This window comes from Podarcis liolepis (genome assembly GCF_965112155.1).
Source record: "Podarcis liolepis genome assembly, chromosome: 8".
NCBI classification, from domain to species: domain Eukaryota; kingdom Metazoa; phylum Chordata; class Lepidosauria; order Squamata; family Lacertidae; genus Podarcis; species Podarcis liolepis.
The window spans coordinates 46,860,983-46,876,564 of record NC_139560.1 but is presented as its reverse complement, the minus strand read 5'-3'; the positions used below and the strand labels follow the sequence as shown (position 1 = coordinate 46,876,564).

The 15,582-nt window shown below is 38.9% G+C and overlaps 1 protein-coding gene and 1 long non-coding RNA gene across 8 annotated transcripts in view; both read left to right on the top strand.

Moving 5' to 3' along the window:
• The window catches only part of METTL4 (methyltransferase 4, N6-adenosine), a 15,683-nt gene extending 101 nt beyond the window's left edge, over positions 1-15,582 (top strand). Inside the window, exons 1-9 of one of the 7 annotated variants that reach the window (XM_083518744.1) lie at positions 2-687; positions 1,795-2,292; positions 2,779-2,841; positions 3,219-3,579; positions 4,148-4,217; positions 6,364-6,538; positions 7,544-7,650; positions 8,929-9,020; positions 14,321-15,582. In XM_083518744.1, coding sequence (XP_083374870.1) covers positions 1,870-2,292; positions 2,779-2,841; positions 3,219-3,579; positions 4,148-4,217; positions 6,364-6,538; positions 7,544-7,650; positions 8,929-9,020; positions 14,321-14,472 — 1,443 coding nt within the window. In that variant the 5' untranslated portion in view covers positions 2-687; positions 1,795-1,869 and the 3' untranslated portion in view covers positions 14,473-15,582. Of the gene's footprint in view, position 1; positions 1,248-1,794; positions 2,293-2,778; positions 2,842-3,218; positions 3,580-4,147; positions 4,218-6,363; positions 6,539-7,543; positions 7,651-8,925; positions 9,021-14,320 lie in introns of those variants that run through there. The other 6 variants (XM_083518740.1, XM_083518741.1, XM_083518746.1 and 3 more) reach the window with 6 other exon arrangements.
• Positions 9,383-13,957, top strand: LOC310714027. Its single transcript, XR_014529531.1, has 2 exons — positions 9,383-9,535; positions 10,972-13,957. It is a non-coding gene; the product is annotated as an uncharacterized lncRNA (long non-coding RNA).

Sequence of the window (15,582 nt, the reverse complement as noted above, 5' to 3'; positions counted from 1 at the left end):
AACGTTTTCATCTCTATGGTTATCTGCGGCAGCCGTCGGCTACGGTGCCTCAACCACGTGACCGTGCCTTACGTACGACAAGGTGGCTGCGCCCATGGGAGCGAAGCTTCATGGCTGTGCGGTGGTCCATCGTGGGCTCCCCTGTGGCGCTGGCGTTGTAGCCGTGGCAGGGAGGCATTGGGTTGGGTTGCTGGGCTGCTCTGATGACCTGTCTGACTTTAATGCGCTCGTTTCCGGGAGTAAACTCTGTTGAGTTCAGTGCGATTTGGCTTCCTAGTAAACGTATTTGTAGGTTTCCTGCACGAGCCCCCACGGCACAGATCTGTCCTTAGCTACGAACTCGCTAGGCAGTCTCGAAATGGTGACAGTAATACTGTTTTACCTTATGGTAGGGATTAGAATAAGATAATGTTTAGAATAAGATAATGTCTCTAAAATCAGCCCTCGAAAGTGCTTTATGAGTGAAATTGCCACATACATCTTCCCTTCTGTCCTTCAGTAAAGCAAGCAGTTTTATTTATCCTGCCTTTGGATGTTAGTGATTTGGGTTTGCCTTGCCCAATAGTCTCCCTCTAGGTGTTTTTATGTTTTTATTATCGACCTCATTGGAAGTTTTACTGTTGCCTATGCTACAGATGACTGCAGTTAACTAGAACATCTTAAAATGTATTGTGTGCAGACATTCTTGTAAGTGCTAATGATAACTTTGCTTAAGGGTGTTGGGGGAGTCTGAATGACTTGTTTTGGACAACTTCCAGGGGGGAATACTTTTGCAGGAAAAATAGCAAGGAGTTTTGGGGTATCTGGAAAGGCCCGCAAAAACTTAAGTTTAAATTTCATGTACAATTCCAGCTATTATAAAATAGGTGTCAGAGTTTGTAACATGATGTGGTGCTCTCAGACTAGATTTGCACATTGTTTCTGCCATAATAGTGCATAACATGTGGCATAAAAAGCTTGGAACATTTTTCTACAAATACAAAGTTGACTTTTAAGTACGATTTGCTGAAATGGTTAAAAACTTGAAATTTACTTAAAGCAATAAAGCTGGATAAGTGAGGTACATTCTCCCTTGGTTTTTAAACATAATTGACATCCAAGTGATAAACAATTTACTTCTGTTAATTTCAATTATAGTTGTTTTTAAGTAGGTGCAATTATGATAAACTAGTGATATAAACAAATGCATTACGTGGGTTGAGAACACGATTTAGTCTCAGAATTACATTCTCTCTTGCATATTCAAGGTAAATGAGGCAACCCTTTCAAATCAATATGGGATTTTCCTGTTACGGTAATTTTTCTCTGTCCATGGTGAAAATAGCAAGTTTCATGAGCTGGAGACCCCATTCCAAGCTCACCTGAGTAGAAAACCCAAGTAATGCCTGAACAATCCCATTAGGAGGCAGAGATTTAAATAACGTGGTTCCTACAGTTATACAAATTGTGTAACAAGGGCTAAGTAACAGTATTGCACTTAGAAGCATTAAAATGTATACCACTGCTATCTATGATTTAATAACATATTGCTGTCATCAAACTACAATCTTGTAAAGAATTTAAAATCAAAGTCTTTGAATAATTTAACACTGTATACTGGAAGAAATTTATCTGTCTTTGGCTGTAGTCCTAAGTACATTTACTTAGGGAGTAAGACACATTGGATACAGTGGGACTTACTGCCAGGTAAACTTCCATAGAATTATGCTGTTAGAATATTGGCATTTTTGGTTAAAAAAACTCCCCAATAATAAATTGCAATACTTATAAAAGGTTTACTTTTTTACTTTTCAGAGATACTGATTTATTTATTTATGTTGAATCCACCTGGAAGAACAATACACTGAAAAACAGCAGGAAAAGCAGAGAATGTCTGTTGTTTGTCATCTATCAGCTGGGTGGCTACTGGACCACCTCTCCTTCATAAACAAAGCTAACTACCAGCCATGCCATTCCCATGATCATTCTGGCTTGGCCTTTGTTGATGATCCTGCTACTGCTACTTCCTCAGATGGGGCACTCATTGAGGCTGTAAGCCTAGATGCTAAAAATTCTTGCAGAAAAGATTCTATTGATGAGGTCAAGGCCCCAGAAGAGAAAGCAAGTCTAATGGTAAAGAATACATATGTTTTTCGGGAAGAATTTTTTAATGTGCTGAAGCCACATGGAGTTGCAAACAATCAAATGGAACTCCAGCAAAAGGGATCTGAGGCTGGTCTAGGAAATGGCGGATCAGAACAGCAAGAAAGAGTCAAGATGAATGGCTCTTACTATACCGCTAAAGCCAAAAAGGTACAGTATAGAGGAATTGCTGCAAAGTATCTTCCTTTGAAACAAGAGTTCTATTTGTCACTGTATAAGCACATGCTGATGCTTGATTACTTTAATGAACTGAAGGCTCAATCCCTCTAAAATATTTACAGTCCCATTTCCTTCAGCGCCATTATAATAGTCACTAGTTACTTGGAGTAACATAAATAAAATTAACATCCACCTTAGACTTGAACTACCATGTAGTTTTTTTTATTTCAGTGAGTCGACTAATTAACAACATTATTTAACAAGGTGTGCCTATAATATGTCTGCCTTTGACAGCACTAAAGTGTTATCACTTTGGGGGCACAATAGCAGCAAGGCTTTGGTTATTTCTATCAAGTTCTAGAGTGCAAGATGGATCACAGAATCTACCTTTATCTTTTTAAGTATAAAGAACCATAGAGTATGGCAATATTTTTAAATGACAGAGGTGCTGATATTTGTGCATGTTGTTAACTTTAGAAACGAAAAAGAAGCAGTGAACTTAACCATGGTGAACGTGATGCTTTAGAATACCATTTAAAGGTAAGTCGGAGAAATAATAGTGATGGAGGTGTTGCTTGTTTAAGTAACCTCAAATGCACACTTCCATGATTAAATATGCATATACTATAAATGATAGTTCAACTTGCAGCTCTTAGCATAGTGAGCTATAAATAGCACCATTTCAGTATTTAAAGTAGGATAACGAATGCCAGTGTTTTAGAATGGCACTTTCCTTGGCTTGATATTTAAAATGCAAAACTATCAGAATGATTTATAGTGTGGACTGTTCAGTCTTTCATTCAGATAATCCTGTTCACAGACTGAAGATTTGCATGTCTGTGGATATGTCTCTGTGGAATTGTAACAACCCGCCTCAGATATTTTCTCTCTGTTTTTCATTTTTCTTTGCTGCACAGATCAGCGGCTTGATTTTGGATGGTACCAGGAGTTTAGTCCAGGAGGGGCTTAGAAGTGGTTTCCTCCAGCCTAGCTCTTCAAAACAGATTTGTGCCAAGACTCCTGTTATAGAACACAGTAGTTTAGCTGAATTATGTGAGATGGCAAAGCAGTTTCCTTCAGTGAATGAATCCGAACAAAGAGCTGTATGCATGATAAGTGAGGACTCCTGTGTTCCAGAACAAGTTCAGGTTTCCTGTGTTACAGAAAACACCACAAACTATGCAAAGATAATAACATTAATGGGACAGAAGTACCTATTTCCTCCCAAAAGTGCTTTCCTTTTATCTGATATTTCTGTTATGCAGCCGCTCTTGGACTGTAAGTACATTTCCAAGCAAAATTACCCACTTTTCAATGTTTCATTAATATATTGACAGAGCAAATTGTGTAGATTTTGGAAGGAATTTAAAGAACACCTATTAGCAGAAATGCTTAGATTTGAGCATCAGTAATTGTTAAACACATATTCATACTATACGGCAGTCACTCATTTTCACCTGCTATCTGATTTCTAGCATGCATAGTGGGAGATATTAGAAAAATTAGAGGTTAATACATCCTTTGTGGAACAGAAACCTCTGTTAATAAAAGAGAAGCATTTTATGCTAGTTTTGGAACTGACATGACTGCCTGTTAGTTTGAATGAACGTGAAATGGAGCCACTTCAGTTTGATCAGAAGTATGTTTATATCTTTATTTGTAATCAGAGCAGGGTAGCGTTACCACTTTTAAAGACAAAACATCACATTTCCATGTTCTTTTAAATAGTATGGAAATTGTTTATTAAAACTTGGTGAGCAACTTGGTTTTGTTGCCAAAAAAAAAAAAATAATAGACATAATTTGAAATACCGAAAAATGTGTATTCTTGTTGCTTTGTTTTCTAGATAAAAAAAAGTTTGGCATAATTATAATAGATCCACCATGGGAGAACAAGTCTGTTAAAAGAAGTAACAGGTAGCCTTTTACCTTCTAAAACATATATTTTATTAAACATACATATTAAAACAGCTCCCTTTTAGATGTTAATGGTGCATGTGGAATGACAATTTCTGGCTTTACTAGTGCAATTAAGAGTTGTTTACTACAGGAGACATGTCTATTCAGAAGTAAGTTCCATTAAGTCCTTACTCCCAGGTAAGTGAATATAGGGGACTGCGGCCAGAATCTACTGTTCAGGCTTGAGGGGTGGGGGTGGCAACTAAAGGCATATTAGCATATTTGTTGCTTTGTTTCGTTTCTCATTTTCTGGTTGATGTTCTCAAATGTAATGGGTTCTGTTCTGTAAACTCAGATTGTGACATTAGAATGCATGCATCTAATTCTCCAGTGGATAACTGCAATTTTATGTCAGTAGAACTTCAATTAAACTGAATTAATATGAAAGTTCTATGAGGCAGTGGGGAACCTGGTTTGATAGTTTTCTAAGGTGAAAATATAGTTATGCTGGGGTTGGGGAATGAGATTACAACACTGAACCTTCCCCGCCCCCTTAATGAGAATACTTCATAATTGAAAATATTAACTTCTGAGCAATATACCTCTCTGAATGCTCTGTTATTTGAAGGTTAATCAAAATGAATGGTTTCTGTGCCTGCAGAGCGTTTGCAGAAGTTAAAGCTACTCTGGTTTGCTTCTAATTAATTCATATTTTACAAAAGCTGCTAGGTGGGATGGCCTTAGTGTCTGAGAGGCAAGCTGGCCAAGAGCTGTACTGTACGTTTCTTTTAAAATAAGCAATGTGTTGAGACTAGTAAAGTAACACGTTTCCACTATCGTAGGAGGATTCTGATTCCACCGCCATTTGCTAGACAGGAAGGGAAATGTTTGTATCGTGTTCTGGGATTACAACATGGGAGGGATGAATGGAGGAAGTTCACATTAGAATAGAAGTAGAAAAGAAGTGGTACTTCTAGAATGGGAGGAATAGAAGGAAGAGTTGTCGCAGAATAGCATAACAGCACTTTTGAGTTTATATACTACCTTGAGATGCCCCCCCCCCTTGTTAACCAGACAGGGACAAATACCCCAGCAATTATTAGGGACGACTGCTTCCAAGAAAATAAAAAAGCCCAGTTTAAAGGCTTACCATTAATTCCAAATTACTCAGGCTTCAAAGCTTATATGTTTAATGTACAATTTGGTCCTGTGCAGAGTGAGGTATGCCTATAGAAATTGATAAGCTTTAATTTTTAACTGATTTCAGATTCATCAAAATAAGCTCAGGGTTCAGATCTTAGGCATGGAGGCATATCACTTTTCCTTGCCTTCTATAACTCTGGCTGTAATACTTGGGTATGTGTCTACCCACCCAGATGGATGCAGTACAAAAATGCAGTACAAAAAATACAGATATCTGTGTGATGGGCATTTCACTAATACAAATCGCCTGAACAATCACTCAGAAAGCTCTACACTTCATTGTGAAAAGTCGTAGATTTTCATGTCAGTATTTTTCTATTTGTATTCCTGCAAATTTGTATTACTGCAGTTTTAATATTAGAAGAAGAGCCTTGCAGACTCAGAGCAAAAGCCCATTTAGTCCAGCATCCTGTTGCCCACAGCAACTGGTGATCCTAATGCTTCAGGTAGCATGTAGCTATCAATCCTATTCACTGTTGCTAAATATTATCGTCTATGAATTATTGTATTTCCCTTTAAAAGTTAGTGGCCATCACCACATCTTGTGGTAGCGAATTCCATTGCTTAACTTAATAAGCAGCTTTTTAAATACTGTATGAATCTGCTGTAGATTAAAGTGGGGAAAAAAAATCAAAGTATTAGATATTCTGCATTGCAGAGAATTGCTTTAATGTAATATGTAACTTTTAATGACCATAAGTTCAGTTTCTATGCATAACAGAATTTGGAAATGGAAGGATATTTATCGCTGCACCCAGTGGATCGGAATGAAAAGAAACAGATGTTCAAATACGATGGGAACAGATTTCACCACTGGATGTCAGTGTTGGCTCAGTTTTAATTTATCTAAATGTTAGTATTGAAAAAAGTTTGCAAAAGACTGCCATTGCTTTGTAAAGGCCTGCTGTTTTCCTTTCTAGCTTTGGTCCAGCTCAGACTTTGTGAATTTATTCATGTGTAGGTACAATTACTTGTCCCATTGGCAAATCAAGCAAATTCCTGTGCCAGCGCTGGCGGCCCCAGGTTGTCTTGTGGTCACTTGGGTGACTAACCGACAGAAGCATTTATGTTTTGTGAAGAATGAACTCTATCCCCATTGGTCTGTGCGTGGAGTGGTGGAGTGGTTCTGGGTGAAAGTAAGTCTGCTGGAACCTTTGGACTTATTTTTATATATGTTTAGTTTTAAATTTATTTCTCAATAACTGTTTTTATTGGTAGCATTTAAAATATTTGAATATTAGCATTTTTGAAGCAAATTTTTGTTATGTATGTAATTTTTTAATATATTATCTCCCATGGGAAGTTACAGTTAGGGATGACACCCAATTAAGGAACTCACTCAGCACAATCCTATACATATCTGCTCAGAAGTAAGTCCCACTGACTTCAATGGGGCTTACTCCCAGGTCTATATAGGATTGCAACCTTACTATGTTAACTGCATGAGTTCTAATAAATTACATACATTTGTACATGTATGAAAAAAGGGGGAAACATTATTTTTTTTGAGCAAGTAGCAGAAGGAGGCATTCCTTCCTGAGAATAATTTGTAAATAGCCTTTTCTCCCCCCCCCCCTTTTTTAAAAAAGCCTTCCTGGTTAATCTGATATCGCTTCTTTTTTCTTTTAAATCAAAATATTTTAAATCGGTCAACGAAGTGTTGCAACCCCAGTTGCAATTCTTGATTTATTTCACTATTTCCCCCATAAGTAGAGATGGGAAGGCCTGGAAAAAAAACCTGGAAAATTGGGAGGGAAACTAGGTTCCCCCCCATTTCCCCCCGCAAATGGCTTTGGAAACCTACTTTGCTTTGACCAGTCTTGGGCTGCCCTGCTGATCTTATTTCAAATTTGATGTTAGAATCCTTGATCTGAAGCAATTCAGATGAGGATTTATAATTGTATATGTAGCCACACAGTGTTAAGGTTCTTTGGGTTCAGTGGTCTACCCCCAAGCCCCCACTGATAGACTTCAGGGTGTAAATGAAAAAGAAAGTGGATTACACAAGCCTGAAGACTACCAATCTCTGAACTAGACTTGGGTATAGTGTGAAAACATCCTTAGGATAGATCAATAGAAAATAAAATATTGTAACATTGATTTGTAACTTGCAGCATTGATTTCCGGTTCCTTTCTATCAGATTACAAAGTCTGGAGAGTTTGTATTTCCATTAGACTCTTTTCACAAGAAGCCTTATGAAGTTCTTGTATTGGGAAGAGTCCAGCAAAATACAGATGTGCCATTAAGGTATGAGTCCATTGATTTCTCTATATTATTAATGGGAATTATTATTATAAGGCATTCATTAGGAATGCTCAGCTGAGGTTCAAAGGAGGGCGCAACGGCCTTTCTTAACAAAACGATATGAAGACTGAAGTATTCTTGTACTCCAGTTCCCTTGAAAGACTAGCTTTTAAGAAAGCTGTAAAATACACCAGACTCCTTCTGCTGTTCCCTTTAGATATTTAGTTGTCTGTTTCTTACAGTGCTGTGAAATTCAATTTCTCAAGATACGACACTGGGGAATCTTGGAAGCAGATGCCTTTAACTGATGACCAATTATCACTAAAATGGGTGGGATGTCATTGCAGGGCCAAGATCATTAGCTGCCTTGAGCATTCATTTGAATTGGAATAGGAGGAGGGGGATCCCAAAACAACTATGTCTCTTCCCCTTTAGCAAAGTGTAATCGGTTTATGTGAATATTGGGGCTGGGATCCAAAGAGCCACTTAGCCTAATGTGAGGGGCTTGTGCAACCCCAGTGGGATATTTTCTTTTTCTTACCTTCTTTCTTTCAACAGGCAATCTCCACGCCATAGCACAGCCTCCACATAACTTTCAATTTAGAGTGTAGGGCCTGCTATAAGCAAGATTAAAGCCTTTTTGGGCTTGCAGAACTACTTTCATAATTCTTTGGTCCCTTGCCGAAGTCTCTTTGAAGAGGTTTTGAATTGGTGATTTAGTACAGCTGCTTGGATTTTTATGTGTGTGGTTAAAATAGCAAACATTAACCTATACAGGAAAGTCTTGCCGAAACAGGAATTCTCCTAGTTATATTATATGAAGTGGGTAGCTCCATATCTTCCTTGTTTGGCTAGCCCAAACCAGATCTTCTCCATGTCACCCATCTTAGCCCTGCAGGGCTGTTGGTTTCTGCTGCCAAGTAGACCACTTGTTCCCCTGTATTAAGTATAGATCTGTTTTGATAAGGGCAAACAATATTCTAAAGTTGAAACATATATTGGCTGCACTATATTTGTCTTCTTGCAGTCATATTTCTTTATTGGCTTAGTTTTTGAAGAAGCTTAAGAAATTTCATAAGCTGCCCTTTATCTTTCAAGAAAACAAATACACTCAGCATTTAGATATTTAGCTTCCCAGGGGCTTACCATCTAGTATGGCAGTGAGATGTTATTATAATTATTCTGTTTAGAGGGGGAAAGGGACCAATGAAGGTTTGGAAATTTAGCAAGATATTCTCATTTGTGCTCTCACCATTTATTTTGTTTTGATCTATACAGTAGGATTTCAGAGGATGACATGCCTCAAATTCCTGATCAGAAATTAATTGTGAGTGTACCTTGCAACCTTCACTCACACAAACCACCTCTGAGAGGTATGTTCCTGAAATGGTTCTATAAAGCTAAACATTTTTGATATTTTCAACTATTGATACCTTTGAGACGGGTTAATGGCTTGAGTACCTCTGCTCATTTGTTTGTATTGTTAGTTTCTGACCATCAATAACGAACAACTGAGGTTAAAAACTTACTGAAAATTTTGATATTTTCATTGGGTTCTAATTGTGGATTCAATTATGCACGAATTAGGCATTTTAAGAGGGACAGGTTTCGTCTTTCATACTTGGCTTTACAACTGGCATAACCACTTTAGAGATAGCCTTGATCTTGAAGAGGTGAATAACTAGTAGATTGCAGTTGATTGGTTGAATGCAGAGTTCCTGTATTTTCAAGGGACATTCCTGAGAAAGGAAGTGTGGGGGGGGGGGGAGAGGCAATTTTAGCTAATTCCTTTGCCTTCCTTGTGCCCTCTGAGAAGCTGTTACGGAGGGTTGGGATCCAACCCAGTACATTTCTTAGTATGCTGCATTTGTGTTCCAGCTAGAGCACTGTAGCATGCATGTTGCTGCCAGTTTGAGGAATTCAGGTAGATATTCTTTGGTTCTAAAATTCCTCTGATATTATTAAAGGTGCTGATTCATAGCCGTACTTCTACTAACCTGGACCTTGGGTGGCTGCTTTGAAAGACTTCAATTTTTATCATCGTCATAGCAAGCAATTTCACTTTGAGTCAAGGAAGTTACTTACTGAGCTTGTATGTTCTTGGTAGAGGCAGCAACAATGCTTTTCGAGAGGAATATGGGGAGGTAGAGGAAAATGAGAGATGAAGCCGCCTCCTCCCATTTCCTCAATCTCTTTCACTCACTGTGTTTTGGTATCTGAAGAAGTGTGCATGCACACGGAAGCTTATACCCAGAACAAACTTAGTTGGTCTCTAAGGTGCTACTGGACAATTTTTTTAATGTGTTTTTGAGTGCCCACTTGTAGAACTTTTGTTTACAATATGACAGATAGCAAGACCTTTCTTAATATCCCCATGCCAGCCAAATATCATTTGTATCATATATTTATTTATACCCCACCTTTTCCACTGTCAAGGACTCAGGGGAAAAATAATAATGCACCTTTGAACTTCCATTTTTGGTTGCACTGGTTTGTGGTCTATGTGTGCAGCTCAGTTAATCCAGGAAGCTATGCCTGAAGGCATAACCCCACATAAACTCCATTTATCTAGGTGTGAGCCCCATTGAATTCAGTGGGACTTACTTCTGAGTAGACATGGCTTGGATTACTGCCTACATTGATTTGCAAGGTCCTGTATAGTTGTCTGTCTTGTAAGAAGACCCCTCATCATTGAGCTCGTTTCTTTCAGTAGTGTAGAGCAGGTTCGGCTGGTCTTTCCTTTGCTTGGCTCTATCTGTTAAACCCAAGCAAGACCGAGCGCTTGTTACATATAGTGGGTATGTTTGTACATAATAGTTAGCTGATTTCAACTTACTTATGGTTCATACTGTATGGTTTTATGTGTGACCAAGTGCATGGTGTTTTTTTATGAACAGCAGTATATAAATATTATTATAAATAGCATTAAGGCAGGGTTTTATTATTGGCTTATGAATCAATGATTGCTGGGGACCTACAAACCATAATACCTGGTTCAGCAATAATGGGAACCCAAGGTTTGCTGGTTTGTTTATCACATTAGCAACATGGGAGGAGTGAATCATTCAAGGTAGGCACAATATCCCCCAAATCCTGTTTTATTGCTGCATGTCATTGTGGCCAGCATGAGATGATTTGAGTTGAGGGAGCAACAGAGAAAAGTGAGAAAGTGGGATTTCACCATTAGTGGAAGCTTTGTGTGAACAAGACTTGGTGAACTGTTCCTTAAGTAAAAATTATTTACTAACGTACACAAAATACATACCCACCAAGTGTCCTGGAAAAAAACAGAGCATCCAGTTTTCCCCTGTGATGACGTGGCAGCCATCATGGCTCCCTTGGTCATGTGATCTGCTACTTATCCTTTAGTCTAGCTTCTTTCCAGAGGGGTCACAACATAGAGGGTTGTATCCAAATAAGATACTCAAAGCAGACCCCCTGAAATTACTGAGTTGGTGTTAGTTACATCCAGTAAGGCTAAATTGGATGCAACCTAGTATTTGGAAATATAAGTGGTTTATGATGTGTCAGTGGTTATTTTGAATCTGTTCTCTGCCCTAACTATTAGTTTTACATTGGGAAGATGGGATATAAATGTTTTAATCAAAAGACTGTACGGTGCTAACAAAAATGGCCAAAACACCACCATTCTGAAATAACATTAATTGGTTTAACAAGTTATTTAGTTGCCTTTCCATATGCACATCTTATTTAATCTGTAGTTCATTAGATGTATCTGTCTTCAGGCTGTGAAAGTATACTTGTATTCCAATTCCAGTGAAAGGCTTCATATTTATAAAGCTGTAAAAGATGCCAGTCTTCTCTTTCAATTCACTTTAGGTGAAGAGTGAAGCATGATCACATAGCAGAGGTTGAGCAGCCACATCTTAAATTATTATGTGCAAGGCTCTTCTAAACCAGCTAAGACTTGTGCAAATGTTAAATTTTTATTAAATTGTCTCACCTTCCTGCTGAAGAGATTCCCTTTTCCGGCAACGGTGACATTTTATGCGAAGAAGCAAACTTCAACAATAACATCTTAACACAGTTTCATAGTTTCTGTGTTTTTACAGCATTGGTAGCAAAGGAGATTAAATGCTCTGTTTGTGCAGATAAAACTGGAGGAGTCTGAAGGGAAGGGAGAAACAAAATCTGGTGGAGGCATCTAGAAGAGGGGGCGCGCGCAAGACAGTGGCAAAGTGGCAAAGTTAGCACCCACTAGCTTTTCCTGACAGCCCTTTCAGTGGAAATTTAGGGTGAAACATGGGGGAATTTTCCCACTACAGTGGTACCTTGAGTTAAGAACATAATTTGTTCTGGAGGTCCGTTCTTAACCTGAAACTGTTCTTAACCTGAGGTACCACTTTAGCTAATGGGGCCTCCAGCTGCCGCTGCGCCGCGATTTCTGTTCTCATCCTGAAGCAAAGTTCTTAACCCGAGGTACTATTTCTGGGTTAGCGGAGTCTGTAACCTGAAGTGTCTGTAGCCCGAGGTAGTACTGTACTCATCTTTTGTAAGCAGTTAATTCTGTGATGGGTAAGGCTAACATTAGCAACAAACAAAGGCAAACCTAGGGGGCACAGACCCGTCCCCCTCAAAAATCCCCTATCAGGCATTGGAAGTTTTCCTGTTACACCTGGAGAACCCCCACCCCCAGATTAGCACCTACTTTGCCCACAGAAGGAATCCACTGGGATCTCTAGCAGAAAAAAAACTGCTGCTGGTGGTGCTATAGAAGGGGATGGAAAGGGTCCTTGGAGTGGCTTCCAGGCAGAGAGCAGCCAGGGGAGGTGTGTTCTTCCTCTCCTCCTGTCCACACAACCTCTCCTGCTTCTCAGCTACACACACACACACACACACACACACACACACACACACAGGACGACGACGACCCATAATACAGCTCCTTGCCAAGAGCTCAAGTGACCCTAGGTGTGCCTGTGGCAACAAAAAAGCTTGTTATTCCAGACATGCATTCTGACTTCTTATATATTATTATTTAATGCATTTCTTGTTAAGTTTTCCAGAAGTTATGAAAACAAGGTAGGCAGAAGAGAAGACCAGATTCAGAACATATGGACTGGCATTAATGTAGGTACATATGAAACCATTTGTAGTTAATATGGATGGTAAGAGTGTTATCATTTTGAAACAGTTGAACTCAAAATGTTAGCAGCTGTAAAACAGGCGGAAATTTAGCAGGTTGCTGAAGAGAGTCGTTGGTAGAGAAAAACACAGCAGCTGAATTTTTGTCTACTGAGCAACTGTTCAAGTTGCAGATAAAATTGGAGAAACAGAAGTATAGAATTGACTGTGAAACGTAAAGGGAGAGAGGGGAGGACATAACCTTTATTGACCTTTATGGATAGGACCTTTATTGATAAATGATTGATGTGTTTTTTTTTTAGTGGGGGGGGGGTGGTTTGCGGAGAATCAAATGAACCTTCATTTTGTTTCCAAGCCTTTTAGCATTTCTGTCATCATGTTTTCAGACATGTCTGTATTCCTGAATGGTGCTGTGTCTTCACTAAGCAAGGAGAGGGAGTGTTGGCCTGTCCATTTTTAGTTGGTGAAATATATGTTTGAACTCAGTTGATGATCTGGTTGACTGTGCTGAATGCTAATGAAGTGGGATACTAACACCTGATAGTATAGTGCAGATTTTGTGGGGTGCCGGGGAAGGAGGGCCCTTGCTTCATAAGTGAGATTCCACTCGCGTAGCATTGGATTCCACCCACACAAGTCACTATATAAACTGTTATTCAGTTATTTAGGTGCAATCCCATAACAAAGTTCTGCTGTCTTGCGAGTATAGCAGAGGTATGTCTCCAGGTCATAATGCAAATATAGGATTGCTTTGCGCAGCATCTTAACTGCTTGTCTTAAACAAGCACAAAACTGCTTTAGCTGGCAGCTTCCTCCTAACAATTTCCAAGGAAGTAGAGTTCTGTGAAGGAGGTAATGATCTGCAGCATGCTTAATAAACTACAGTCTCCAGGGATCCTTGGAAGGAAACCATAAGAATCGGAATGGCTGAAGAAGAGATATGCCCCACAACAAAACTACTGCAAGCTACTAAGCTTGCAGATCTGCAGTTTCAGTCTTGTGCATGCTGGGAATCATTGAGATGAGTGAGGCTTCATGGGATTGGGCTGTAAACCGTGCTGCGAGGGAATATATTAACCAGTGAAATCAGTCGGTACCTGATGTGTCTCCTCCTTTTAAGTTTCTGTTTCAAAGCTTAAGTTTTTAATGAATAAATTTTAATATGCATTGAATATAGCTGTCCATGTGTTGCTGTCCTCCCCCCCCCCAAAAAAAAATAAGCACTCCCATTTGAGAGATGTTATGGTGACAATTCTGAAAACAAGGTGGTGCTGAAGCTCTCATTCCCTGTCTCCAAATGAATACTGATAAATTAGAGTGACTGGAAGCTTTGACAGTATTGTTCATACTCTCAAGGTCGTTTATTTCATATTCCTTTCTGGCTATAAATAGTAAAGCTGGCTGATGAGATCCTTGAAATTAATTTGCTGTCTCTTTCTCTCTCTCTCTCTTTATTGAAACATTCTTCCCCACCACCTTCCAACAGCTTTGAGGAAATTGAAGAAACAGAGGTGTGGTTTTTTTTTTAAAAAAAACCTAAATCAATCTCATGATTTTTCCTCCCCAGAGATTCTAAAAGGATATACCAAGCCGGATGTGGAATGTCTGGAGCTGTTTGCTCGGAATTTGCAGCCTGGATGGACCAGTTGGGGCAATGAAGTTCTCAAATTCCAGCACATAGATTACTTCACTGTATTCCAGAACAAAAGTGACAAGTAACTGTAGGCTGGGGTTCTTGCAAGCCCTCTAGATTTTGTCCTTGACATCGTTGCTGCACTTGGGAAGCAGTATGAATTAACTGTAAGTCTGCATGGTGTTTTTGAAATCTGTGTGATGAGCATAACAGTGATGCCTTCAGGTATATAATTTGCTCCTGGGTTCATCATATATGTCCTCTGCTGTGGTAGGGTGACTTTTGCAATCATCTTCTGGAGTTTTTGTTGTTTGAGCCACCATATAAACAGCAGCCTTCAAAAATTAGCCATGCCTTTTGCAGTTGGGCTCCAAGGTGTGTCTGTACATTGAATCATATCTCATGGAGATGATGGTAATGATGATTCCTATACCTAAGTTGCCCCCTAGGGCAACTTAGATTCATACACAAATACAGGATGCAATTTATAAAAAAAGTTAAGACAACAAAATCTCCACGTATTACCAAAAGTCTAAAAGCCAAATGCAACCGTATTCCAGCCAAAAGGATAAAGGTCAGCCACCCACAAAATGTCACAGGGCAGGGCAGGTGGAAATGTTACCCCTTCCTAGTCCAGTAGAGTCTGTCCTGAGAGAGAGACACAGAGAGTGTGAGAGAATGTAAAGAGCCCAAAGTCAACAGTGTTCTTGCCACAACAAAAGCAATAATCATGGCTTATTTGGTTTCTGTGGGTTTTCATCATGATTAACTTCAGCTTGATTTAGGTCTCTGTATTCTAATGATTCCTCTTTCTCAAATATACAGGACCAGAATTTCCCTGAATATGTATTCTGACATTAGCTCTTAAAAAGATGTTTTAAAATGGTTACTGCAATAATTTAATTTTTTTTTTGAATGATAAACTGCTTTTGTTCCTTTTTCTCCCCCTTAGGGTTTACTTTGGGGGGGAAATGCTCTAATAAAAATTACCATTTGTTTGTATGCAAGACTGTAAGAAAAGGAGTATATCTTAAGAAGGAGTAACCATTATTTAAAAGAGAGCGGAATAAATTTGACTCTGCTACAAATTAAATAAACTTCGGATTGTTCAGTGTGCTGTTAAATTTTTAAATAAGCTCTGGATGTTCACAAGTTGACTGGATTTTTTTGTACTTTAATAATAAAAAATCAATTTC